At 39.0% G+C, this 26,349-nt stretch overlaps 2 protein-coding genes across 3 annotated transcripts in view; both read right to left on the bottom strand.

The window, feature by feature from the left end:
* ERLIN1 (ER lipid raft associated 1) overlaps window positions 1-12,095 on the bottom strand; it is a 38,708-nt gene extending 26,613 nt beyond the window's left edge. The window contains exons 1-5 of the mRNA XM_080822409.1: window positions 11,943-12,095; window positions 11,530-11,653; window positions 9,706-9,787; window positions 5,557-5,603; window positions 3,164-3,225 (exon numbers count right to left, since the gene is read on the bottom strand). Of these exons, the coding sequence (XP_080678535.1) occupies window positions 3,164-3,225; window positions 5,557-5,603; window positions 9,706-9,787; window positions 11,530-11,642 (304 nt within the window). The 5' untranslated portion in view covers window positions 11,643-11,653; window positions 11,943-12,095. The remainder of the gene's footprint in view (window positions 1-3,163; window positions 3,226-5,556; window positions 5,604-9,705; window positions 9,788-11,529; window positions 11,654-11,942) is intronic.
* Window positions 12,096-14,447: 2,352 nt separating this feature from the next.
* CHUK (component of inhibitor of nuclear factor kappa B kinase complex) overlaps window positions 14,448-26,349 on the bottom strand; it is a 43,899-nt gene continuing 31,997 nt past the window's right edge. Inside the window, exons 17-21 of one of the 2 annotated variants that reach the window (XM_080823258.1) lie at window positions 19,814-19,910; window positions 19,384-19,531; window positions 18,485-18,618; window positions 16,382-16,481; window positions 14,448-15,633 (exon numbers count right to left, since the gene is read on the bottom strand). In XM_080823258.1, coding sequence (XP_080679384.1) covers window positions 15,604-15,633; window positions 16,382-16,481; window positions 18,485-18,618; window positions 19,384-19,531; window positions 19,814-19,910 — 509 coding nt within the window. In that variant the 3' untranslated portion in view covers window positions 14,448-15,603. The remainder of the gene's footprint in view (window positions 15,634-16,381; window positions 16,482-18,484; window positions 18,619-19,383; window positions 19,532-19,813; window positions 19,911-26,349) is intronic. The other variant, XM_080823259.1, reaches the window with a different exon arrangement.

Below are 26,349 nucleotides of genomic sequence, written 5' to 3'. Positions count from 1 at the left end.
CAGCAATATCTTCCTTTTGTCTATTTTCCCAATCATAATCCATTCCACTGATTTATAACCAGGGAAAGTAGATGAGAAAAAGACAAAATAATCACAGGAAAATATAATCCAAATCCACGTGGCAGTAATACAACTTGCTCTCTACTCTGAAATCGTTTTGCTTTTTGGGCCTGTATCAGTGCCATGAAATTTAGCATGAACTTACATTCCTATATACATATATATGTGTGTATATATATATACACACACACAAACATATATGTATATATATTTTAACAATAAATACATACACTTTTTTTTTAGGTTGGCATCATGTCTTCAGACATAAAATATAAAACCCCTTAGGGAAAAGGGTCTAATTTCACCTTTTTAAATTGGTTTTGCCAAACACAGTATCTCGTACATATTAAGCATGCCAATTTTAATAGTAAGGATAGAATGGCGGCTCTTTTCAAATGAAAGCAGGATCTCAAACAGATCCACATACACCCATGTTCATAGCAGCATTATTCATAATAGCTAAAATGTGGAAGCAACCCAAGCTTCCATCAATGGGTAAATGACCAAACAAAATGTGGTATATTTATACAATGGAATATTACTCAGCCATAGAAAAAAGGAAATTCTAACACATGCTACAACATGGATGAATCTTGAGGACATTATGCTAAGCGAAATAAGTCAGTCACAAAAAGATAAATACTATGATTCCACTTACACAACGTACTTAAGAGTAGACAAAATCACAGAGACAGAAAATAGGATGGTAGTTGCTAGGGGCTGGGGAGAGAGGGAATTGGGGAGTTAATGTTTAACGGGGATAGTTTCATTCTTGCTAGATAAAAAAAGATATAGAGATGGATGGTAGTAATGGTTGTATAACAATGTCAATTTTTTTTTTAAGATTTTAAGTAAACTCTACACCCAATATGGGGTTCAAATTTACAACCTCTAGATCAAGAGTCACATGCTCTACCAACTGAGTCAGTTAGGCACCCCGTGAATGTATCTAATACCACTGAACTGTATATTTAAAAATACTTAACGTGGTAAATTTTAAGTTATGTGTATTTTACCACAATAAAAAAAGGGGGAAAATAAAACATTAAAAAAAAAAAGCAACTCTTTCTTCAGAACTTCTAGATAAGTTTTTTTAAATATTTTTTTATTTTTTATTAACATATAATGTATTATATTAGCCCCAGGGGTACAGGTCTGTGAATCGCCAGGTTCTAGATAAGTTTTTGATTTGAATGGAAACCATGCCATCTCTCTGGATTTTCATCTTTTACCAAGGAAATGTTTTCCCCACACAGATTTTTCAGATCACTTTCCAAGTTGTAGCAAATCTCAACTAGAAAAGAGTTTTCTATGATCATAAATCAGTCTGGCCAAGGAACTGATGAGTTATAGATTTTCAGCATGAAAGGAAATGCTCTCTCACGAGAGGAAATGCTTTTTCCTACAAACTCTAGAAATAATCAATGATTGTCTCACTCTTAGAAAAACTATGATGAGAGAAGAGTAACATAGACAGTTGCAGAAAGCTCTGTTCAGGACTTGTGACCTATTTCTGCCACCATTCCCCAGAAGTATAAAAGATTCCAGTGATATTTTTTATATATATCAGAAATGAATGAAGTCATAAAACTTTAGAAGTACTTTTTTATTCCTTAAGGAATCTCTTCAGTTATAAATACTCTAACCATAAAAACAACAGAATAAGGGCTCCTGGGTAGCTCAGTCAGTTAAGCATCCAATTTTTTTTTTTAACTTAAATTTTAGTTAGTGAACATACAATGCGATATTGGTTTCTGAAGTACAATTGGGTGGTTATTTACATATAACACTCAGTGCTCATTAAAAGTGCCCTACTTAATACCCATTCCCCCATCTAGCCTATCCCCACCTACCTCCTTCCATCAACCCTCAGTCTGTTCTTTATTTTTAGGAGCCTCTTATGGCTTGTTTTCCTCTCTCCTTTCTTTCTTTTCCCCCTTCCCATATGCTCATCTGTTTTCTTTCTTAAATTCCACATCTCAATGAGATCATATGGTATTTCTCTTCCTCTGACTTATTTTATTTAGCATAATGTGCTATAGCTCCATCCATGTTACTGCAAATGGCAAGACTGCATTCTTTTTGATGGCTGAGTAATATTCCAGTGTGTGTGTGTGCGTGCACACGCGCGCGCGCACACACACACACACACACATATACACCATCTCTTTATCCATTCATCAGTCAATGGATACTTTGGCTCTCTCCATAGTTTGGCTACTTTTTAAAAAGATTTTATTTACTTATATGCCAGAGAGAGAGAGTATATAAGCAGGGGGAGAAGCAGACTCTCTGATGAGCATGGAGCCTGATGCGGGACTCCATCCCAGGACTCGGGGATCATGACCTGAGCAGAAGGCAGATGCTTAACCAACTGAGCCACCCAGCCGTCCCCCCAGTTTGGCTATTGTTGATAATGCTGCTATAAACATCAGGGTACATGTACCCCTTCGAATCTGTATTCTTCTATCTTCTGAGTAAACTTTTTGAGTTTGCAATTGCTGGATCGTAAGGTAGTTCTATTTTTAACTTTTTTAAATTTTATTTTATTTTATTTATTTATTTGACAGAGAGAGAGAGATCACAAGTAGGCAGAGAGGCAGGCAGAGAGAGAGGGGAAGCAGGCTCCCCGCTGAGCAGAGAGCCCGATGCAGGGCTCGATCCCAGGACCCTGAGACCATGACCTGAGCCGAAGGCAAAGGCTTTAACCCACTGAGCCACCCAGGTGCCCCGAGTTTTTAAGTTTTTACAAATTTTGGAGACTAACCCTTTATCAGATATTTTATTTGCAAACATCTTCTCCCATTCCATAGGTTGCCTTTTAGTTCTGTTGATTTATTTCCTTCACCGTCCATAAGCTTTTTTTTTTTCTTTTCATTTCATTTTTGCTTCTGGTTCCCTAAAATACTCTAATTGTAAATATAAAAACAACAGAATAGGGGTGCCTGGGTGGCTCAGTCAGTTAAGCATCCAGCTCTTTATCTTAGCTCAGGTCTTTATCTCAGAGTCATGAGTTCAAGCCCTGTGTTGAGCTCCAGACTGGGCATGGAGCCTACTTAAAAACAAAAAACAAAACCAAAACAGAAATATATGGGTACCATACCTGCACAAGGGGCCAACATATTAACCACTTCTATTCGGTCAATATAGATCATGACCCCACCACTAAAAACAAAGAAATGGAAACAGTGTGAGCCAAATAAAATTACAATCCCAGATTCCCACATCATCAAACATATCCCACATGACATAAATTTAGAGGAAAATCTAAGGACATAACTCACTTATCACTCAGATGTCCCTACACACACAGCTCACCTCTGTAAGTGCTGTAATCAAAACAGCTCACATGAAGACTAAACCTATAACCTAGGGCTACTTAGCACTTTGCCTTTATTAACTGAAGCCAACAACTAAAGCAGTGCCCTTCTCAAACTTCGTCGAAGAACGAAGTAAAATGGTTCCCCAAGAGGTATGAAAGACAGCCATGGGGTGACATTTTTCTTCGTTTCCTGACTTATCTGAGTAATTCATGAAGAGTTTTAATCTACTTTTTAATCTGTATTTACTCTAATATGAAAAAAAGAACTTCCTCCTAAACCCTCAAGTAAAATTGACACTTTGGAAAGACAGGTCTTGTTAATTAATAGTTTCCTATACTTCCTGGCCTATCAGCATAGACCTAAGGCACATGTGAATTTCAATTTAAGACACATGAAATTAGAGATTTTGAAACTAAACAACTAAGTCTTCCTAACAAGTTATGGTGACATTTTTCCTGATAAAAAAGGCTAATAACCTGCTCACAAAAAAAAATCTGAGAAAATAAGGGAAGCATGAAGATCAAATTTACCCCAAATCCCATAAGCTGCCAATTCTGAGTCCTCTCTAAAGGGATTCCATAGAAGAGAGTTACAGAAATACCTAGGAAGAACTTAGTATCAAATATATAAACTTAAAACAGAGAGAGATTCTCCCTTTTTAAAAGCATTCTGTCCTTTCACAGATGTCCAAGTCTCTTTTACAGAATTGTAAATACTGATATCTTAGTCATTTAAAATAGAGCATTTAAAAAAATACCTTGAATTTTACATTCTCCTTTTGACACAATTCAACATACTGATTATATTCTGGAAATAATTTGGACTTTGCTTGCCATTCTGCCCCTAAAACTCTTCATAGCAGACACTTTCTTTTTTTTTTTTTTTAAGATTTTATTTATTTATTTGACAGAGAGAGAGGTCACAAGTAGGCAGAGAGGCAGGCAGAGAGAGAGGAGGAAGCAGGCTCCCTGCTGAGCAGAGAGCCCGATGCGGGGCTCGATCCCAGGACCCTGGGATCATGACCCGAGCTGAAGGCAGAGGCTTAACCCACTGAGCCACCCAGGCCCCCATAGCAGACACTTTCAAAGTAAGGTCCTCAGACCAGCAGCAGGAGCATCACCTAGAAACTTCTGCTAGAAATGCAAATTCTTTTTGCCTTGTTTTTTTTTTTTTTAAAGATTTTACTTATTTATTTGAGAAAAAAAGAGAGAGGGAGAGCAATGAGGGAGAGTGAGAGGGAGAAGCAGACTCCCCACTGAGCAGGGAGCCCTACGTGTGACTCAATCCAGGACCCTGAGATCATGACCTAAGCCAAAGGAAGACGTTTAATTGACTGAGCCATCCAGGTGCCCTAGGAATGCAGATTCTTGAGCTTAATTCCAGACCTACTGAACCAGAAACTCTAATTAGATGGCATTTAGGAGATGTCTAGGTGGCTAGGTTAAGTGTCTGACTCTTGGTTTCGTCTCAGGTCATGATCTCAGGGGTGTAAGATCGAACCTTGCATTGGTGTCTGTGCTCAGCATGGAGTCTGCTTGAGATTCTCTCTCCCTCTCTCTCTGCTCCTTCCCCTGCTCACTATCTCTGAAATAAGTAAATAAATAAAATCTTAAAAAAAAAAATCTTTGTTAGATGGCATTTAGTACTATAGATGACAAGAAGGTGAGATGGTTTCATTCAAACTGTTTGTTATTGAGCACCTATTCTTAGTCAAGTGCTGGGTTAGGCACTTTACAAATACTAATCTTAATCCTCACAGTAGCTCTTCAAGACAGGTCTCATTACCTGATTTTTACAAACAAGGAAACTAAGCTTAACAAAGTCAATAAACACATGTATGGGGACAAAGAATATATGGGAACTCTCTGTCCTTTTGCTTAGCATGAACCTGTAAGTGCTCTAAAAACTAAAGTTTATTAAAAAAAAACAAAGTCAATAAAGCAGATGTGGCAGTGCTGATACATGAAGTTAGGTCTGCCAGCTCTGAAACTACTTTTCTCAAGACCCAAGTAGCTTCCAAGATGGAAAGCTCAGAGACTCAAAGAATGCTCAGAAAAGAAATCTCCCTTGGTTACTATCATGTCTATCTGAAAGATGTTTAAGTAACCAGAATTTATGAACAGAAACTCTATCCTGAACTAAAGGCAGGTTGGTAAGCAAGGAGAAAGCTTACCTTGTTCCACAAGGCACGTTTTTAACTTCATCAGTTTGTAGTGTTGTCTGGGAAAAAAAATACTTAATGAATACTCAGGACACATATCATCAAAGAACTACCAGTCCCAGAGGAAAACCTCCAGAGAACTGCTAAGAGGTAAGTACAGAAGAGCTCCATTACAATTTCAGTCCCCAAAGATTAGCTATCAGAGTAATTTCTTTTTGTATCCTAGTAGACGTGAAAAACAAGACAAAATATTTTATAACTAATGTTCCAATCAAGATGCACTTGCACAACCTGGAGTGGAGAATTTGATTGGAGGTGGGAGCTGAGGCAAAGAAAAAAAGAGTACACTTGGAAAGTTTCAATGTTCAATCTGAAAGTTTCAATGTTCAGTCTTTGAGAGTCCCTTATTTTCACAGAGCTGGCCTGAGACTGGAAACTATATGGCTTACCCACAAGGATACTACCATTAGGACTTATGCTCTGAACTTTAATTCCACTGCATATTCTGGACACACTGAACCTTTATTAGAATACAGCAAAATCTTACTTTATGGAATATAAACAAAAAAGGAGACATGGTCCTTGTTTCTAAAAAGCTCATAATCCAACATGGAGATAAAACCCTCATAAAACAATCTATAATAAGTATAAAATAACAGAGTATGAGCTAAATTGTTAGGTTAAGTGATAGAGTAAAACAATAGTGTGGAAAGCTCTCTGCAGTGAAGTATTTATAAGCCAGGTCTAGAGGGGGAGAAATGAGAAAAATGAGGCAGAGACACATCTTAGGTTCAATGATCCTTCATGCCAGGAGCTCCTTCAGGCCTACACATATAGACTGTACATTATGAAGAATGCATAGGAAGACTTTGTGACTGTCACTTGTTATTTTTCTTTTTTCTTTTTAAGTATTTTATTTATTTGAAAGAGAGAGACAGATAGAGAACACAAGTGGAGGCAGGGAGAGGGGGACAAGCAGAATTCTCCAGGGAAGCTGGCATGGGGCTCAATCCCAGGACCCTGAGCCAAAGACAGATGCTTAACCAACTGAGCCACAACTGCTTTTTGCTTTTTCTGCACTTTGGCAACAAGTGTTGGCAAATGAGACTTTCTCCTGGTCCCTGCCCACTGGGGACCAACATGGTTTTCCTTCCAGTCTAAACCATCCATCTTTCCCTTGCCTGAGGAAGGGAGGCAGGTCAGGCAGAGGACAGAAGTGAACACAGTCCATCTAGGAAATGGCATCATGAGGCCACACATGTAGAACATCTGGACTGTTATTCTGCAGCTTTTATTTTTGGTGTATTTGTTGCACAACTGTTTGAAATGTTTAATAAAGCTTTATAAACTTAAAAAAAAAAAGGGTCTATCCTAGTAAATATACAAAGTTGATGACAAACTGCATGTACAGATGACAGGAAGTGAGCTGGCTTGCCTGGAGAAAAACAGGCAATACAGAAGAGGGCAAATTCTGATAAAAGAATGTGGTATTAGACAGAGGGCCCAGGATGTTTGCTGAGGGGCTTGGGCTCTCCCTAGTCCATCTTACACTGTGTCACAAAATGGACCTTTCAAAAAAATTTTTTTCCCTTAATTCCTATATGTCCATGTGATATGGTTCTCATTATCCAACTTATCTGGAGGCAAGAAAAACAGTTGGGAAGCTAAAGTATTAATTTATTTAGATTAATTTAGCAAAAGGCCATGGAAATTGAAGGCTGTCAGTTCAGGAGAAGTAAAAGGAAGGATGCAGTAAGTAGTTACATATAACATTCCATGAGGGAAAAGAAAAGAAGATAACTCTAGGATTGAGAGATTAGGGGGATAGTAAACATTAATGACAGGTTCTAGACAGAGTAAGGGGAGTTAATGAAGAGATAAGTTCAATTTATTTCCTTCAAAATATTAATCAAATTCAATTTCCATATACCCTATCAGTGTATTTAATATACATTCCTATTCAACCTAGAGGATGCCACTTAGCCAAGAACTAGCAAAGAGTTCAAATGTTAAATCCTCTACTTAATATCCTATCTTCAAGTACTTTTATAGTTCTTTTCTTTCATCCCCAAAATTATCTTCCCAATATAAAAATTTATTTTAAAAGTAAGCCTTTGGTTATGTTATATAGGCTTTAAAGGGTAAAAGTTTTCATATTTCTCTAAGCATAGGCTTTTTTAAAAAATATCATATGCAGGATCTCACATTTTCCAAGATGCTACTTATATATTCCTTTCAACTGCCAAGTTTAAGCCATTTGTTTGCACAGATTGTGTTATCATGTGTTCCAAAAATTCCTAAAAATAAATTTATGTCTCATTCTTATAAGAACAATTTCTTAAGAGTTTTATTAATGTATTTCTTTCCTAGAATGTTATTGTGTCATGTATAAAGAAAGAACATTCCCATTTAGCCACATTAGCTCTAGCCTTTAATATTTTGTAGCTATGAAGTATATTAGCTTACGCTAAAATCTTTTTACTAGTTTCATGTCTTTTAAGTACGACAATTTGTTACTATTTTTATATATATATACATATTTATATATACACACACACACACACACACAAGATATATCTATCACATGCTGTTAACTTCTAAATCTGTTTTAATGTTTACTGACTATATCTCTTTTATATACCTCTGCATTAGTATTACTCGATAAGCTCCAAGAAGGCAGAAACAGATCTGCCTGGCTTTGAACAAGATTTTTAAAAAGCTCTTTATCTCTAAAGCTTTGAGCATGCCATTCATAACATCATTACCAACTGTTTGGGCTATTGGTGAGGTCATGTAATTAAAACCGCTTCTTTCATGGAGGAATAACTTAGGTCTACAATGATTAAACGTTCTGCAAAGTCATGTAATCAGTCAGTGGCAGAGCCAGAGCCAGAACCTAATTCTCCAGGTTTCTGGCCTCACATTCACTACACCTCATTGCTTCCTAAGAAATCAGCTCAATTTAACAACTTTCACCACAAGCAGAAAGCTCAGAAATATAAATGTGTTACAACCCCTGCCTTCAGGAAGTTGGGAGACTTTGCGGAAAGAAAATACACAAAGAAACCTAGAGAATACAAACAACATTATTAAAGGAAACATGACAAGAGCCAAAATTTACCATACGGACTTAAGGAGCTATAGATTGGAAGAGGGACTTGCAATGAGACTTTAAAAGGCTGGCAAGATTGCGATAGGAGAGCAGTAATGAAGGGATAGATAGCGAGACAAGAGGTGACAACATGAACCAAGGCAAGAGTGAAAAAATAAACATGGGAAAACAATACGGAAATCAGTCTGCCTAGGGAAATGTCTAACTACATTTCACTTTGACAGACACAATTCTTGCCCAAAGCCAACTAAAAGAGAACTGGAAGGCAATCTGGAGGACTTAAGTATTCATAATGAAACTCTCACTAGCACAGAGCCTAGATTTAAATTACAAGAGATTAAATACACTGAATTTTCCCAAGTCCTGGAAAAATCAGCAGCAGATAGTACACAAACTTCTGAATCCAAAGATTTATAATCACACTGAGCTTGCAAAAGCAGTCAGGATCTAATCCTGTTTTGTCATCTTGTTGTATCAAAAGGTATTTACTAAGTGTCTCTCAAGGCCAAGATACTGTTTTCAATGAACAGATGCTTATTTCGATTACTCTGGGATGCTGTCAAAATAGAATATTCACTAAGGTTCCACATAAAGTTGTACTTAATGTCCCAGGCAAAAATGAGGCAGAAAAGCTGTGTATAAAAATTTAGATCTTCCATATTAACAGTAGTCCAGGAACTGGCTTCTATGGAAACCAAACATCATTTTAAATGAAGTAATCAACGGTTTGTATTTCTAGTTGTGTTTCAAAGTCCTGCTTTTATTTTGACAGCAGGAACAAAAACCCCACTGTATAGCACTATATAGATGGGGAAAGCCCTTAGTCCTTCCAAGTTGCCTGGCTTCTAATATACTTCAAGAGAGTGAGGTAATTCAAAATTGTAACTTGTACTGTGACAATTGTACTCTGAACTTTGTAACTCCTGTATTTAAGCAAACACCACCGTTTGCATAAGCAATAAAGAAACCCAACTCCACCCACAAATGTGGTTAACTGTTCCTGTCACACCTGTCTATCCAGTGTGGGGGCTTCCCTAGGAATCACTCACCTGCACAGATCTGAACGTAGTAATGAAAGGCAACATGATATGATAGCCTGGTCCACTGGGGCTAGTTAGTAAAGCTCCTCCCCTGCAAAAAGATGTTTCAATTTGACAAGATTATAAAGAGAGAAATCCTCTTTTTAAATCTAAAGTGCTATAATAAACATTCACTCTTACTCATGCTACTGACCTACTAAAGCCTTACTAATATGAGTTATTCATTATGAACAACTACCAGTCCCTAAAATATCTGCAAAGGTGGAAAAAAGATTAAATTAAACTGCCAATGTTACACCTTGTTTCATAAGCGCCAACAACGATACCTCTGGGTCTCCAGCACTGCTCTCACGTACAAAGGATTCTCCTTGGTCTTTAAGCTTCTGAGAACTAACTGCGAAAAAGAAAATTCTAATGGCTCTCAGCTGCTGTAATTTAATTGTGCACAACACAAACCAAATCAAAACCAAATACATTTAGCCACCAGGTTCAAAAAAGAAGATAACACAAAGTTTCAAAGAATGAGAAAATTTCTGACACTCAAGACTCTTACTCTACCTGCCTATATTAAAACAGTGGAGGACTAAGTCTCTATTAAAAATAACAAAAACTTAGCATGGAAAGATGAGGGGCTAGGGGATAAGACTATAAATAGTAGTATATAACTGTGGACTTGTTCACAAGATTCTGGAATGTGAGAAATATGAAAGTACATCTTAAAAATTCCACAAAGGAGGCATTTCGGGGGCAAGTATAAAAAAGAAGTCCTATTTTACACAGTGAATAATAAATTTATAGGACTTACTTTCTTATCTTGAAAACATAAATAAGTTTCAAAGAATTCATTATAACTAAGAAAAGATGAACTGAGGTCCATCCCTAATTCTTTTGAGAGCCTTACCCTGAAATGTTCTTTCCTCAGTTTTACTGTCAGAAAGACAACGCTGAACTAGGTGGAAATACGGACTAATCTGTCATTTGTTATGCTAGATCTCCATCTGCTAAGACCTATCACTAAAATTGTATTTGAAACTAGCACGTCACAGGGAAGACCCTTTCTAAGATTCAGGATGGATGTGAAAGTAGAAATATCAGTTTTGGAGGATAACAAAAGCAAGCAGGAAGTTGAAGCTCTTTCAAATACATTATAAACGGAATTTTTCCAAAATGTCCTCTGCCTACATCAAAAGGAACTGGTTGGAACTATGCTGAAGGAAAAACTATTCCATCTCACCTAGAGAGCAACAAATCCCATACTATTCCTTTCCTCAACTTGAAAAGAAAGGGTAAGGTGGGAGAAGGGTGGCCCATCAATGCTATATTTGTCTCTCAAGGTCCAGGGATATAACAATTGTCATGGTCATCCTGGCCTCCTAAGCCAAAACCGGTTCCTCCTTCCACTATTAGAGGGAAAAAAAAGTCTAAGGGACAACCACAAACAGGACCAGAATTTCTAAATGACATCTCTAACTACAAACTAAAAGCCTGTACAGCGGTATGGAATGAAACAATGATTTATCCTCTTCAGTTACAGTGGAGTGACTACTGCCCTTTCTTCCTTCTTCGTTTTTCCCACAAGTAATTGAGTTTGCGGTCTACTAGGAAGACTTCTCTGGAGGACGTCTTAACGTCTGCACAAAATGCACAGAGCACCAGAACCAATACCTAGAGAGTGCTTGGCCCCCATATTCCTCCAGGGCTAGAAAGAAAACGACTTCCTAAGACTGGAAGAGTTCCCCCATGCAGCTAGAGAGTACAACTTCGTAGACTCAGTCTAAGGGGAGTCTCCTTTCTACCTACTTTAGACCTGAGCTGACTGCACACGCCGCTCACCTGTAGTACACAGCCAGGTGTCCTTCCTCAATCTTGTGGATGGAGGCATAGAGAAGGACAACCACCAGACTCACCACTGCGGCCACCAGAACTCGGGCTTGAGTCATATTCATCCTCGTTCCTCCTAGATGAGGGCGGAAAGGATCCCAAACCCCCTGAGTGACAGGCCCACCCCCTCCAGTTTCCACCCTCCCTCGGGAGAGCTGCCGTCCTTCCGCAGGCCGAGCCGGAGAGTCCTGTGGCCCTTGTCTCGCATTCTCCCCTCCTCAAACAGCCTACTTCCCCTCTAGCGAACCCCTCAGCCAAAAGCGGGCCGTGGGCCGCCCCTACCAGGTGAGCGTCCTGACATCCCCCTCTCTCAACGGGCGCTCCCCCACCTTCCCACCCACCCAAACCCGGCGGAGAGCACTAACTGGGAAGGGGCCAGCCGCAGACTCCACAGGGAGGCCGACCCTAAGGCCGCGCCTCAAGGATCAGTGACGCATCGCCCCCGCCCGCACGTGCAGCCACCTCCCGGGCCGCTCCAACCGCCGCCAGCCGCCGGCCCCGCCCACTCGCCCGGCACTGCGGCTGCGCAGCCACGCACGCAGACGCAACGCTCACCGCGCCACTAGAAGACGGGGAGCGCGCGGGACAAAATTCTCCCGGCCGCCCGCCTTTGGAGGTACGCGCGCTTAATGTCTGCGCAGTGCTGTTTTCCTGCTCTGGAAGAGAAGGGAAATGGACCGCCCGGAGTAAGCAGGGATGTAGAGAAAAGGAGAAGGCGCCTGGGACGAGGGACTGGTCAGTTTGTTCCTGTGCAGAAACCCACTTCTGCACTTTCAGCGTGGTAGCTGTTTGTTCATACCGTGCTTCAGGCACGGATCCTGTGCGAATTCAGGAGCAATAGACCTATTGCAATAGTATTGTGGAAGTTCAGAAGAGAAAAATACTCAATTTGATCACGTTGCTCAGTTATCGGGTATTTTTCTGAGCACCGATTAACGTGCCATAATATTGATCCAGTGAGGGCTTCATAAAGGTCGTCCCAAATAGGAACAGAGTGAGTTAAGCACGTAAAAGGGGGGGGGGGGGGACCCTCCAGGTAGGCTCAAAAAAACATTGCAACTTTCTTGAAGCCCATGTAATGGAAAGGATCCGAAGAGGCTACGCCAGGCCCAGACTCTAAAAGGCTTGCATGCATGTTTTCCGTAGAGAGAGGGAGCTGGATGACTAGAGAACAGACTTTTTTAACCAGAGTCTTCGGTTAAGTTACAGATTTTGTGCATACATTACCAAGACCAAAATGGACAAAGTTAAAAAGCAGAGATGGGAATGAGATGGATAAATACAAGGGAAATAAAGGCAGTGTATTTAGAGTAGGTTGGGCAGTAATCCTGTAAACCTTGAAAGGCTAGTGGAACCACAGCTGGACAAGGGAGGGCATGGCAGGACTCTGTAACCTTGAGCAGGGAAGTATGGGAAAACAGTACCTCCGGGCTGGTGAGTCTGCAAAATAGCTTAGAGTGGAAACAGATTGGAGGCAGAGAAGCCAAGTAGTTAGGAAACTGCAGGCCCAAGGTTACTAAGGTAGTAACTGTGGAAATGGGAAGTCCTAAATAGGATTTCAGATCTTCATTAAAGCACGCCCTCCCAGACCACTCTGCCCTTCAATAAATGCACTTACCTGTATTGTTCATAGGACTTTTATTACCTACAAATATCTGAGACCTTGTCTGTTCAGGATAAATGACATTAGCAAAACTTAGCTATTTTACTTCCAGAAAGTAAGAAGAACAAAAAAACAACTTATTCCAGCTCATTTTCTGGATGGATTTTCTTCGTTTTTCAAATACTGCTGGAATTACAGAATGAAATGTATATTCACAATTGCCATTCAACTCTGAAGAGGTGTGACCCAATAAAAAATAAGAGTATAGAAACAAGTCTTAGGTGATCTCTCACTATAACCTGTTCTGACTCAATAGTACCTGCCCATATCACCTCAGCCACACCATAAAATGGCCACACCCTACAGCAGATCTTTCATCAGTTATTACAGTGATATTTAGAAAATATGCAGTCATCTAAACAGTAAATTCTTTAAACAATTATTTCAATGTCTGGATGGTTTACAATGTTCAGACTCCCAGATAAGCATTCTTCTTGTACTGCCTTTGTTAATTGTTTCTAATCTTGCCATCTAGCTCACTGTCTTCCAAGCAACAGGTACCCAATATGTGTTTTGTTGATTAAAACCTTCTAGAACTAGAGAAGCAAGAGATAGACTGCCTATTAAAATAGCTGACAGGGGTGCGTGGGTGGCTCAGTTGTTAAGCGTCTGCCTTTGGCTTGGGTCATGATCCCAGGGTCCTGAACCCCTGAGGGGCCCAAATGAGCCCCACATTGGGCTCCCTGCCCAGCAGGAGGCCTGCTTCTCCCTCTCCCACTCCCCTGCTAGTGATCCCTCTCTCGCTGTCTCTGTCAAATAAAGAAAATCTTTAAAAATGAAATAGTTGACAGAATTTCTGTATTTAGAGAGACAATAGTACCAGATAACTAAAAAGTTAGGAGGAGACAGCCCCAAGATTTCAAACTGGATTTCCATGATGGAAAATGACACTACTAGCAAAATGGGGGTGGGGTGACTAAGACCTCAATTTATAGAGCAAGATATGAGCATGGTTTTTAGACATGGAAAGTGGTGATAGGACATCTCAGGAGAAAAGGTTATATTAAAATAAGCTACCCAATGCTGTTTTTACTATTAACTCCTATTTAATTCCTAAGGAATTAAGTTATACTATTAAGTCCTATTTAATTCCTAAGGCCCATTAAGTTATACTGTGCTCCAGTTCCATTTCATGGAAACTTTTCCTAAACCATATTCAAACATTCTATCATAATCGGATTACAATGAATAGAGATTCATTCCAAAAGTAATTTAAAAATCATTTAATACACAAAGTGGAAAAAAGTGTCTAGAATATAAAAGCATTTCACATTTTTTAAAAAAACACGTAATACCTTCTAAATTATTTAACAGGTAACAGATCCACAGTCCTTTATCTGAAACCCTTAGGGCAAGATGTTTCAGAATTCTGAAATTTTCAGATTTTAGAAAGGTAATTCAGTGCATATACCGTACTACATAGACACCCAGCACGGTCTGTAGCAGCCCCACACCCCCCAGTAATCAAATATGTTAATATTTCCACAGCAAAATGAATATTCACACTAAATGGGAGAAGTAGATTGTCAATTCGGGTTAGATTTGGAAGCAAATGAGTTTGTTACCAAGCTTTTGAAAGACCTTGCTTTCAGAGCTTTTTAGATTTTTGGAATTACAGATAAGGGAATGCAGATCTTTATAAATTTGTACAAGACTTGAAAAATTCATTAAACAAGACCCATTTTTACAAGTGAAAAAATAATAGTCTTTAAACACATTATAAATTAACAGGCATCTTCTTGATATTATTAAATGTACATCTTAAATACATATACACATAGCACATTTAACAAGATTTGTGAGAATCAACTGGTATTAAAGGCACAGATGCATAATTCCTTCTCTAGGAAAGGGATACTGTCAAATGTACAGTTGGGTTAGGCCAACTCCTTATGTTGCCAGGAAGAGCATTTCTGAATGCAACACAAGGAGGTACGGTGTAGTCTTGAGAGGAGACTCTTTCACAGAAACGGGCAAACAACTTTTACTTATAACACATACATTAGCTGAAGTTTTGTTTTCCACGTATAGATACTACTTTTGGTCTTATAGCCAAAAGTTAAATGATAAAAGTTGTTTTTAGTCAGTTAACTGTTGTATCACGTTTAAAGACAAATGGATTGCCATGATGTGCTTAAGTAGCTATCATTTAAACAAGGCCACTGACATAAAATTCTATCTGTTCAGACCTCGGAATTTCCTAAAGTCAAAGTATTGTGCTTGTAAAATCATGCATATTTTCTGTTCATAGCCATTTCTTCAATTTGCTGGTGTCTGAAGAATGATTTCATGGGAGAAAAACAAATTTCCAACACGTGCACCAACAACTTCCATATGTTTGGGGGCAGTGAATAAGTAGCAAGTCATTCTGTTAACCAACTCCAATCAAGATTCTAAAATCAGGCATGAAAAAGTTACAGTTAGATGTTGACTATAAACAGTAGGTTTAGGGGTGTTACTTTTTGCAAGTTTTCTGTGTGTTTGGACATTTTATAATCAAAAGTTGAAAAATCGAAAGTATAAGTTACAATTAGAGAGTTTAGTTTTACCTTCTTTCCTGGTGATTAATAAAATATTTCAAAGAGTTTTCATAAATATTTGAAGTAAATAATTAGTGAAAGGAAATTCAAACAGTTGACCTTGAGACTAACTGTAGTAAAGTTAATTCAGTAAACATTTTATTGTGGTTTCTCTAAGTTTTAACAAATCAGTAATTGACAGTAACCAAATCTTAATACTTCTATTAATTACAATTGTATTAACATTCATTTTGCATACACTAGTTACTAGATTTGAATTACAGTAAAAATCCTGTCCCATCTTATTGGAGAAAATTGACTGCTGAACCAAAAAGGTACAAACCATTCAATTTCAGTGGTCACACTGCAAAAAAAGTTCACCCTTCATTTAATTTGACCAAATACGCTACTGTTGAAGACTATCAATGACATAATCCCAGTATATCCCTGAGTAAGAAACGATAGGAATTTGAGGTCGAGGATATAACTCAAATGTTCTTTGTCTTTCTTCTGAGTTCTTCTCTTCCCCATATGCATCCCAAATGCCAGATGAGGCTAGCATGGAAAGTTAAAAACCTTTGTACCCAACAAACCTAAAACACCCGTACCATAGAAAACTTACCATCATTCTACTGCCCTGTTCCTCATTTGCTTCATGAATAATAGTGCTTAAATGGCCAAGACAGTTCAAATTTTCTTCTATCATTTGTGCTATAGTCTCCCTGTATGATGAAAAAACAAAACCTTTTCAAATGCAGCAAAGGGGCATATGAATTTACTCTATCTTCTGGTCTTCAGGGTCAGAATGATCACTGCCCTTTCCACAGCGCTGCAAGCCAGCACCCCTGTGCAGCTGATTCCTAGGGTCTTCAAGTTTCCTCTTCCCTCCCACCCAGAGGCAGAGTCCTACTTGTTACCCCAAACTATTGCTTCTACCCAGCTCAAATGATAAGAAGTCCACTAGAAGTACAAACTCACTTTCCTCTGAAATGTAAGTGGCACGTACATACATTTCCCCCACTGAAAATGCTTGCTGGAAGGTGGGGGAGATAACTGTAGCACAGAGACATGAAAAATCTCTTTGTTTCTGGACTATTTCTCTTTCCTTCTAAGTAGTAGCAACATCAGTATGTTTACTTCAGAGACACAAATGTAGGGGTGAAGATAAAAAAGTACAATCTGGTCTGCAAAGATGAGGGAAGGTGAAAACTCTGCTTGGAAACTACAGATGATAGCCATGAAAAAGAAAACAAGCAAGCTGATTCCTGAGGACAGCAGAAGAAAATAGCATCTCAGGGGAGCTGCCCAGAACCAGCAAGTATCCCTGGAAGTTTATATTTGAAGGAAATCCTGATTCTGGTTTCCACCTTCCCCACCTCCCTCTGCCTTATGGCCTCTATCCTTTACCTTTTTCCAATCCTCTGTCTCTACCTTACTAGGCCATGAATGGTAGCCACTATAAGCTCAGAACTAAATTCTAATTTAGCTCATAATCAAAAGATGGAAAAATTGAGGCCAACAGATTCTAATCCTTGGTGGTTAAGTACTATGTGTACATTATAATCGAAATCAACTTTTTACTTCATAATGTATTCCTACTGGAAAACATATTTAAAATTTCTATATGACATGCTTTTGCTAACAACCACAACCTCAAATTAGAAATTACCTGTATAGAGATGACATTTGCAACCATTAGCATCCCTTAACAAACCTAAATGCCTTTAATAAAAGCAAAAAGGTTAGTAATGTATTGAATTTTATTTGCTTCAACTCTGATTAGTGGAATATTTCCTAAAGTCAATTGAATTACAGCCTGTGCTGTATCTGTGGGTATATTACATTGGGCCAAATCTCTAATGATCCCAAGAGATACCTTACAACTTGCTTTCTTTAAAAAAAAAATAAAATACCTGATATCAGCTTTCCTTCCTGCCATGTGCGTTTCTCTCATAAAAGTAGAGTATAGAATGTGCAGCTGCATGACCTCCTGAGCAGTGATGTACATGGCTGATGCTGCACATGCAAAACTAATTATGGGCAGAGCTTCTAGGTAATGCTGGTGCTGCTGCAGAGGTCTCCATGAGTTGTGAAAAAAGCGACAATACACAAACTAGCACAGAGCCACTGGCTCTGGATACAGCACATCTTATGCTGAGAAAAATAACAGAAATGGATAGTCATTCAGCTTTTAGCAGAAGAGTAGGAATTAATAAAAGAAAATATAGAGCTTCAAACTTGAGTTCTTTGCAAAACTGAATTAAGGCATTGAAAAAAGTCTGATTTTAGAGATACTAAGTTATAAAATGAGTAGAATAAACTCCATAATTCATTAGAGGGGTGATGGTAAAGGATACCAAAATGATAAATGCAAAAGAGCATAATTTCTGAGATAAATGGTTATGGAAGAAATAGTTGAGAAAGAACTCAGAACTAGGATTAGGAGATTTAGCTAAATAAGTAACATTTGTTGATATTTACTTCCTAAGCACTTCACATACAACATCTAATTGAATTTTCACAGCCGTTCCCATTTAACAGGTGAGGAAATGTGAACATTAAAAGAATCAAGTTAATTTGCAAAAGGTTATTACAAAGGGACAGTCAGGATTCAACCCTGGTCTACAAGGCACCAAAGACCATGTCTTAACCACTACGCTCTACTCTACCTCATTCCTACCACTACTCTTGAAAACAACTATCTATTGTTGCAAAGTGAACCCACCCATCTTGAGGAGTTACCACACATGACAGAGGATTTTCACGTTCTGTTGAAGCTGGAGGAAGCCATGCTGATGCCTGAGGGGTTACTGCACCTTCTAGACTGGATACTACAAGGGACCGGGCAGAACTCTGTGTCTAAAGGGGGAAAAAGTAAATAAAAAGATTATAGGCAAGCATCACCATTGATCCATACAATTCCTACAATATTCCTAAGATTTACACTTCTACTACTTCTCATATACACAACCAGAGTATTTCTGTACAAAACTATCCCCATCTTTATGTAAGGATTTCTGTACAACTGTCCTCTCCTGGACCCCTTTCCTGACTAAAACAAAATGTATCTGCCCTTCACATTCCACTTTAGTTGGAGGAAAAAAAAAAACCCCGTTGAACAAGGAGTTAGTTTCATTAACTCGTCAAGCACATCTACCCCCAAATTGGTTTGGGATACCACAGTGGTCTAGGGCTGGAAGGAGCGGATAAACATGAGACTAGAGAGGAAAGAATAATGAAGGATGATCAGGAAGTCCTGCATCTGAATTGCTAGTGAAACACCAAGCAAAGAACATGAGCATCAACCTAACACAAAATGCACACATCTTTAAAAGGACCTAGGTCTTGCTGAATCCCTTTTGCAGGAATACCAGCAAATCAATGTTACATTAAATAATTCATTAAAAGTTGGGGCGACTGGGTGGCTCAGTCGGTTAAGCGTCTGCCTTCATCTCAGGTCGTGATCCCGGTCCTAGGATTAAGTGCTTTGTGGGGCTCCCTGCTCAGTGGGGAGCCTGCTTCTTCCTCTCCCTCTGCCACTCCCCCAGCTCGTTCTCTCTTTCTCTGTCAAATAAATAAAATCTCCAAATTGAAAAAAATAGTAATTCATTAAAAGTTACTTACACAGGCAATTTTAAGGAGATGCCATATTTCTTTCTGTCTCTTTCCCTGCATAAACATGACAGTATTGTCAGCTTCTTTGATGTTACTAAGGGCCACTTCCACCTTGGGCAGTAGATCAATAATCTTCTGTTTACAGCCCAATAACTTGCTGGAGAGATGAAATCAGCGTCAGATAATTATACATCCCCCCAAGACTATACACCATACTTCCACACCCAGCTGGGAAAATGAACCACAATCAGCACCAGATTTAGTGACTGATCTCCACAGTGATGTATACAGATGGGACACAACTGGGGTCAAACCACCCAAAGAATTGCCAGGTATCTTCCTAGGTCTACTATATTTACCAAAAAGGAATATTACTCTTTGAAAGGAAAATTATAAAAGTACCCTGGCTTTTCCGTAGGAAATAAAACAACTTTTCTACCTCAGATGACCAAACAGCTCCTTGAGAACCCGGTCCTGACTCTGAACAGTATGCACAATGATCTTCACCATTTCCGTGCTGTCGCTGTAGTACTGATCTATAAAAGATCTCAGTCAGTGGGTATAACCTGTCTTCTGAATAAATACATTAGCCTCCAAATAAAAAAATTCCTAAAAATCTGGAGCTAGTTTTAATTAATAAGCATCTCCATTTAAATTTAAAACTGGATTAAAAATTTAAGATAATATATTATATGAACAATTATATATCTAAAAACAAAGCATGTTTGTCTGTGTATAATGCATATTTAAATTTATCACTGTTATCTTCACAGAACTTAGTTGCCTGTTTTGAGAAGAATATGTTTACCCATCTTTAACCCATATTAACCCAAATCCCAGATACATATGCAGCTTTCTGGCTGAAAGATCAACTTCCCTTGGATGATTAACATCATTTATTTAAAAACAGCAGGACAGGGGTGACTGGGTGGCTCAGTCGATAAAGCATCTGCCTTCAGCTCAGGTCATGATTCCGAGTCCTGGGATCAAGCCCCACACTAGGCTCCCTACTCAGCTAGGAACCCGCTTCTCCCTCTCTCTCTGACACTCCTCCTACTTGTGCGTGATCTCTCTATCTCTCTGTTTCTCTGTCAAATAAATAAAATCTTAAAAAAAAAAGAACAAAAAAAATAGGACAATTCATCAAATTTTCACTGGTTCAAAAGAAGGAGGCCCTTCTTCCATCTAGGTTGCTTGGGATTTTATGTTTATCCATCTGTTTACAGCCCATGAAAACTTTGAAAAAAAAAAACCTGACGATGTAAGGCAAATCTGATGCACTAATAAAAGGACCTGCAGATGTTGAAAGTTCAGTTTGAGGACAGTATGATAATGTAAACTGGATGATGGCAAATGTCCTCAAATAGGATAGCTGTGTGGAAACTGTGAGTGAGTTCTACAGTTTATAGGCGACGTACCTCAATTAAAAAACAAAACAAAATAATAACCACCACCAAAAAAACCAGGGTGCCTGGGTGGCTCAGTCGGTGATTTCGTTTAGGTCATGATCTCAGGGTCATGACACTGAGTCCTATGTCAGGCTCTACACTCTCTCTCTCCCTTTCCCTTTGTCCAGGCTGTGCTATCTCCCTGTCTCTAAAACAAAAAAGCATTGTTATATTTCAGAAAGTTGTATTCAAAGTTTTTAAAACTGGAAGACTGCTCATAGATCATGCTGGTTATTTCCCTGGACAATAATTAATCCCAATGCAAAAATATTATTTGCTATTATATACTTAACACTTCTCATTTAACACTCATAGGAGTCCTGTGAGATGGCTACTATTATTACCCACATTTTACTATGAAAGGGGAATCCCAAAAGGTTTTTAGAAAGTTCAGGATCCTTTGTTATCACTGCAAAGACCTCTCCCTCATAGCCCAAATTTATTCCCTACACCTGTCCCTCTTTGTCTCTCCCTTACTAACACTGAAATACAGAGGTTCCAAACAGGCTCCTCTCCCAACAGCACTCCTTCCTAAATCCCACAGACCAGAAAAGCTTCCCCATATAGTTAGCTTGTTTAGATGGTCAGAGACCTCAGAACATTCACCTTCTCCAGCATACAAAAATGAAAAAAGTTGTTTTTCACCATTTTTAGCTTAATAAGAATCTCAAGTCAACTCTAAGCTAGAAAAGACATCAGAGACCATGTATCAAGTATGATTACATAAGCTCCAACAATAGATGAAACTTCTTGTTACAACTAATTTGTCACTCAAGATAATGATCAGTTCAAAGAAGCTACCCAGATAGCAAATTTATTTATAGGCTCTATGATATGCTAGTATGCTGACAGGGCTACTGCAAAGTTTTTATAAAAATAATCCAGGGTTGGGGTGCCTGGGTGGCTCAGTGGGTTAAGCCTCTGCCTTCGGCTCAGGTCACGATCTCAGGGTCCTGGGATCGAGCCCCACATCGGGCTCTCTGCTCAGCAAGGAGCCTGCTTCCCCCACCCCCTCTGCCTGTCTCTCTGCCTACTTGTGATCTCTGTCAAATGAATCAATAAAATCTTTAAAAAAAATAATAATAATAATCCAGGGGTGCCTGGCTGGCTCAGTCGGTGGAGTGTGCGACTGATCTCGGTTTTATGAATTTGAGCTCCACACTGGGTGTAGAGATTACTTAAAATCCTTAATAATAACAACAATAGTAACAACAACAAGAAGTCAAACAGATGCTATCACTGACTACAGGAAGTTAATTTGACTGACCCAATGGATGGACTTCTATCTCTCTTTATCTGCAATACCCAATTCACTGGCCAGAAGACTAGGAGTACTACTGATTAAAGGGAAAAAAGAATTAGACTTGCTCTATTGAAATCTTAAGTTTCAATTATTTTATTCTAACCATAACTTCTATTACTTATATCACTTTCTGTCAATACCGTGAACTTTTTTGTCTTCTATGAGCAAAATCCTAAGCCTGGATAAGTCTTACTATCTGCTCCATCAGTTTCTACAGCCAAGCCACTAAACACCACCAACAAAAAAATTATACTACCATTTCCTCTGTCGTCACTACTAATTCACAGGTCTTCACTTTTGCTCTGGATTCTTTATTTTTTTTTTTAAGATTTTATTTATTTACTTGAGAGAGAGAGAGTATGAGAGGGAAGAGGGAAAAGCAGACTCCCCGCTGAGCAGGGAGCCTGATGCAGGACTCGATCCTGGCACTCCAGGATCATGACCTGAGCTGAAGGTGGTCACTTAACCAACTGAGCCACCCAGGCACCCCTCTGCTCTGGATTCTTTTTTTTTTTTTTTTAAAGATTTTATTTTATTTATTTGACAGACAGAGATCACAACTAGGCAGAGAAGCAGGCAGAGAGAGAGGAGGAAGCAGGCTCCCTGCTGAGCAGAGAGCCTGATGCGGGGCTTGATCCCAGGACCCTGGAATCATGACCTGAGCTGAAGGCAGAGGCTTTAACCCACTGAGCCACCCAGGTACCCCAACTGCTCTGGATTCTTAATAAATGTTCTGGATCAGCAACATCTTCCACTGCACCTTTTAAAAATCTTTAGCATAGGGGCGCCTGGGTGGCTCAGTGGGTTACAAGCCTCTGCCTTCAGCTCAGGTCATGATCCCAGGGTCCTGGGATCGAGCCCCACATCGGGCTCTCTGCTCCGCGGAGAGCCCGCTTTCTCCTCTCTCTCTCTGCCTGCTTGTGATCTCTGTCTGTCAAATAAATAAATAAAATCTTAAAAAAAAAAATCTTCAGCATACTCTTTAAATCTATGTAGTCATCACTTCCTCTGTTAATCCCATCACCTCTTCTGTTAACAGCTAACTCCACTTCTTACTTCAGGATGGGTGGCCACAAGACAGTAAGATCCCCACCTTCCAACCCCTACACCCACAGAAGTGTCAGTATCTGCACTGACAATCCCTCTAATATCAGTGGAAGCAAGCCTAATTGAGTCAGCCTCTCAAGCTTGTTTAGGGACCTCCCTTTCCACAGGCTTTTGGGCCCAAGCACTTAAATATGCTTGAGTCTACCTTCTGAAGACTGACCTCCCGGAATCTATCTCTTTTGGCTCCTCACCTCTTCTTTCCTTAACGGCAAAGCTTCTGAAAAGAATAGCCTAGATAAGCAGTTCTAAAACTTACTGGTCTCAGGACCCGTGTACACTCAAAAATTCTTAAGAACCCGAAAGTGTTTTTTGGGAATTAAACTGAGAAGTTTAAAAATATTTATTTACTTAAAAATAACAAAAAACTCATTACCTGTGAAACATATTTTTATTAAAAATAACTATTTTCCAAAATTTGTTAGTGAGAAAACTAGCCTTGTTTTACCTTTTTGCAAGTCTTTTTAATATCACCACTGGTCTCATCAAAAATAGTTTAGGTACTGAAAAGCTGACAAATTTCAGTTGATGGATACAAGTTTTCCTAAATTCTATTTTTTTGCTTGAAATATGGAATTTTATCATTGCCAACTAACGTTTTTTCCCTTAAAATGACAGTCATGCTTCATTAACTTTTGAGAAGACACCTGCACAGTGGCTTTCCTGAGAAAAACAGCAGACTTCAGTATGGAGCAGAAGTGCTCTAGGGGCACTTCCCCTTTCATCACACAGAATATTGAAAAGACATGTACCCAAAGGTTGAGATTTAAATAGAATTCTTACTACTTATCAAGTACATACTTAAATGAACTTTTTTTTTTTTTAACTGTGACTGCATAATGGTGAAAAATATGACTACTTATATAGTTTGGTACTAGTGCCATGATCCATGCTAAGTAAGGTATAAGCTGTTTACCTACCAATGCTTTTCACAGCATCAGTGAAAATGTCAACATAGTGAAAAAGACAAATGTCTTGGTGTTATGAAAATAGTTTTGTCCTCATCGATCCTATGGGGTTCATGAACCACGATTTGGGAATTGCTGGTCTAGACTGACTTCTCTATTTCTTCCTGTCTCATTCCTCCCTCAGCCTCCCATAATCTGAGTTCTGTTCCCAAAAGGCCATATTTTGCCAAGATCAACAATGATGTCCAAACTGCTACGTTGAATGTATGTTTACATCACTTTTTATTACCCATACCTCTGCAGCATTTCACCCCACTGATCACTTTCTTCTTGAAACTCTCTCTGTCCTGTTCCTATCATATCATTCCTTCTATATATTGTGGTCATTTCCCAATCTTCTCTGGCAGCTCTTCTGCTTCTAGCCATTTCCTGAATGTTGATATTCTTTGAGATTCCATCTTTGGCTTCCTTCCTCAACTTACTTTTTCAAGATGATCACTTTAGTCCTATGGTTGATCATTCCCAAATAGCTAAATATCTAGCCCCAACTTTTCTACTAATTCCATATACACATGTACATGTATGTATATGTGTACTTCTGTATACATACATACATACACGTACCTACATATATACACACACACACACACACACACACATATATGTATTTAATACTGTTTATTAGACATCTCTACTTTAATATCCCACTGACTCCCTAACATCAACATGTACAAAAATGAATTCATCTTCTTTTTCCATCAGGTCTGCCATCCTTTCTATACTTGCCTTTATGGCGAGTGGTCCTACTGACCATGCACCCAGCTGCCATAGCCAGAATCTTGGGAGGCATCCCTACTCCAGCTCCAGCCATCCATATTCAATCCATCACCCAACACTATCAATTCTACCTCCTAAATGTCTCTCTTGCCTTTACCTTCCTCTCACCCAGTCTCCACAATTCAGGCTCTCTGCCTTAGCTCATGGCCCACCCTATACTGAGTTATGATTATTTCAACAGCCTCATAACCAATGCCTATCTTCAGTCTAGCCACACTATGTGCAATGTTACCAAAGCCGTACTTCTGAAGTGCTCATCTGGTCATGCCATTCCCCTGCTTAAAACATGTTAAAGTTTCTCTTTGCTATCATGATGAAATCCAAACTCTTTATCATAACAGACCAGATCCTTTATGATCCAGTCACATCTGATCCAGCCTCTCCCCCGAAACTCTACAATCCAGTCACTGCATTTCCTCAAACATGCTAAGTGTTACACATATGTGTCTTTACTCACTATACTTGTACATCCAAGAACCCAGCTCCTTTCCCTACTACTTAACCCTTTAAGGCTTATCTCAGATGTCATCTCCTGCAATAACCTCCTTTAACCATCCCTGACCCCAGGCAGCATTGGGTGCCTATCTTATATATACCTCATAAATGTCTATAGGAATAAACTGAATGAATTCCCCTCCAATAAAAACCAATGTAGAGGAGATCACATTATTTGTTAAGATAGAATTTCATATGGATGGATATTAATTTGCACCTTTGTAAATTTTAAAGTATAAAACATGTCTTTTATTTTACTTACTTATTGGTAATTTAGGTACATATAGCAAATTAAGAAATTAAGGCACAGGCTTAGCCTTTTATTTCTTCTATAACCCGTCAAAACAAATCGATTTTTAACAGAGGATAGTATCTCGCAAATACATAATACTTTATACTTCTCAAGGCATTTTCACAAAACACCTCCCAAATACACTGCTACACACACTCACTGAATTAGGAAAGCGAGGTTTCAGCCCCATTTTACAGAAGAGGAAAATTAGATACAAGAAAATCAGAGGGATGCCTGGGTGGCTCAGTGGGTTAAAGCCTCTGCCTTCGGCTCAGGTCATGATCCCAGGGTCCTGGGATCAAGCCCCACATCGGGCTCTCTGTTCAGCAAGGAGCCTGCTTCCCTTCCTCTCTCTCTGCCTGCCTCTCTGCCTCCTTGTGATCTCTGTCTGTCAAATAATAAATAATCTTTAAAAAAAAAAGAAAGAAAGAAAGAAAGAAAGAAAATTAGGTACTTGGTCAGTAAGCTGCCCAGTCAAGAATCCAAGCTCCAATGCTCTTGGCAACAGACCATGTTCTTTATTCCATGTTCTGTATTCAGCACACATTCGACAGGAATTGTTTTGCCAATGAAATAAGCAGTAACCAG

Source organism: Martes martes (assembly GCF_963455335.1).
Source record: "Martes martes genome assembly, chromosome: 14".
Classification (NCBI taxonomy): Eukaryota; Metazoa; Chordata; class Mammalia; order Carnivora; family Mustelidae; genus Martes; species Martes martes.
The sequence above is the reverse complement of the archived record's forward strand: the minus strand, read 5'-3'. Positions and strand labels throughout refer to the sequence as shown.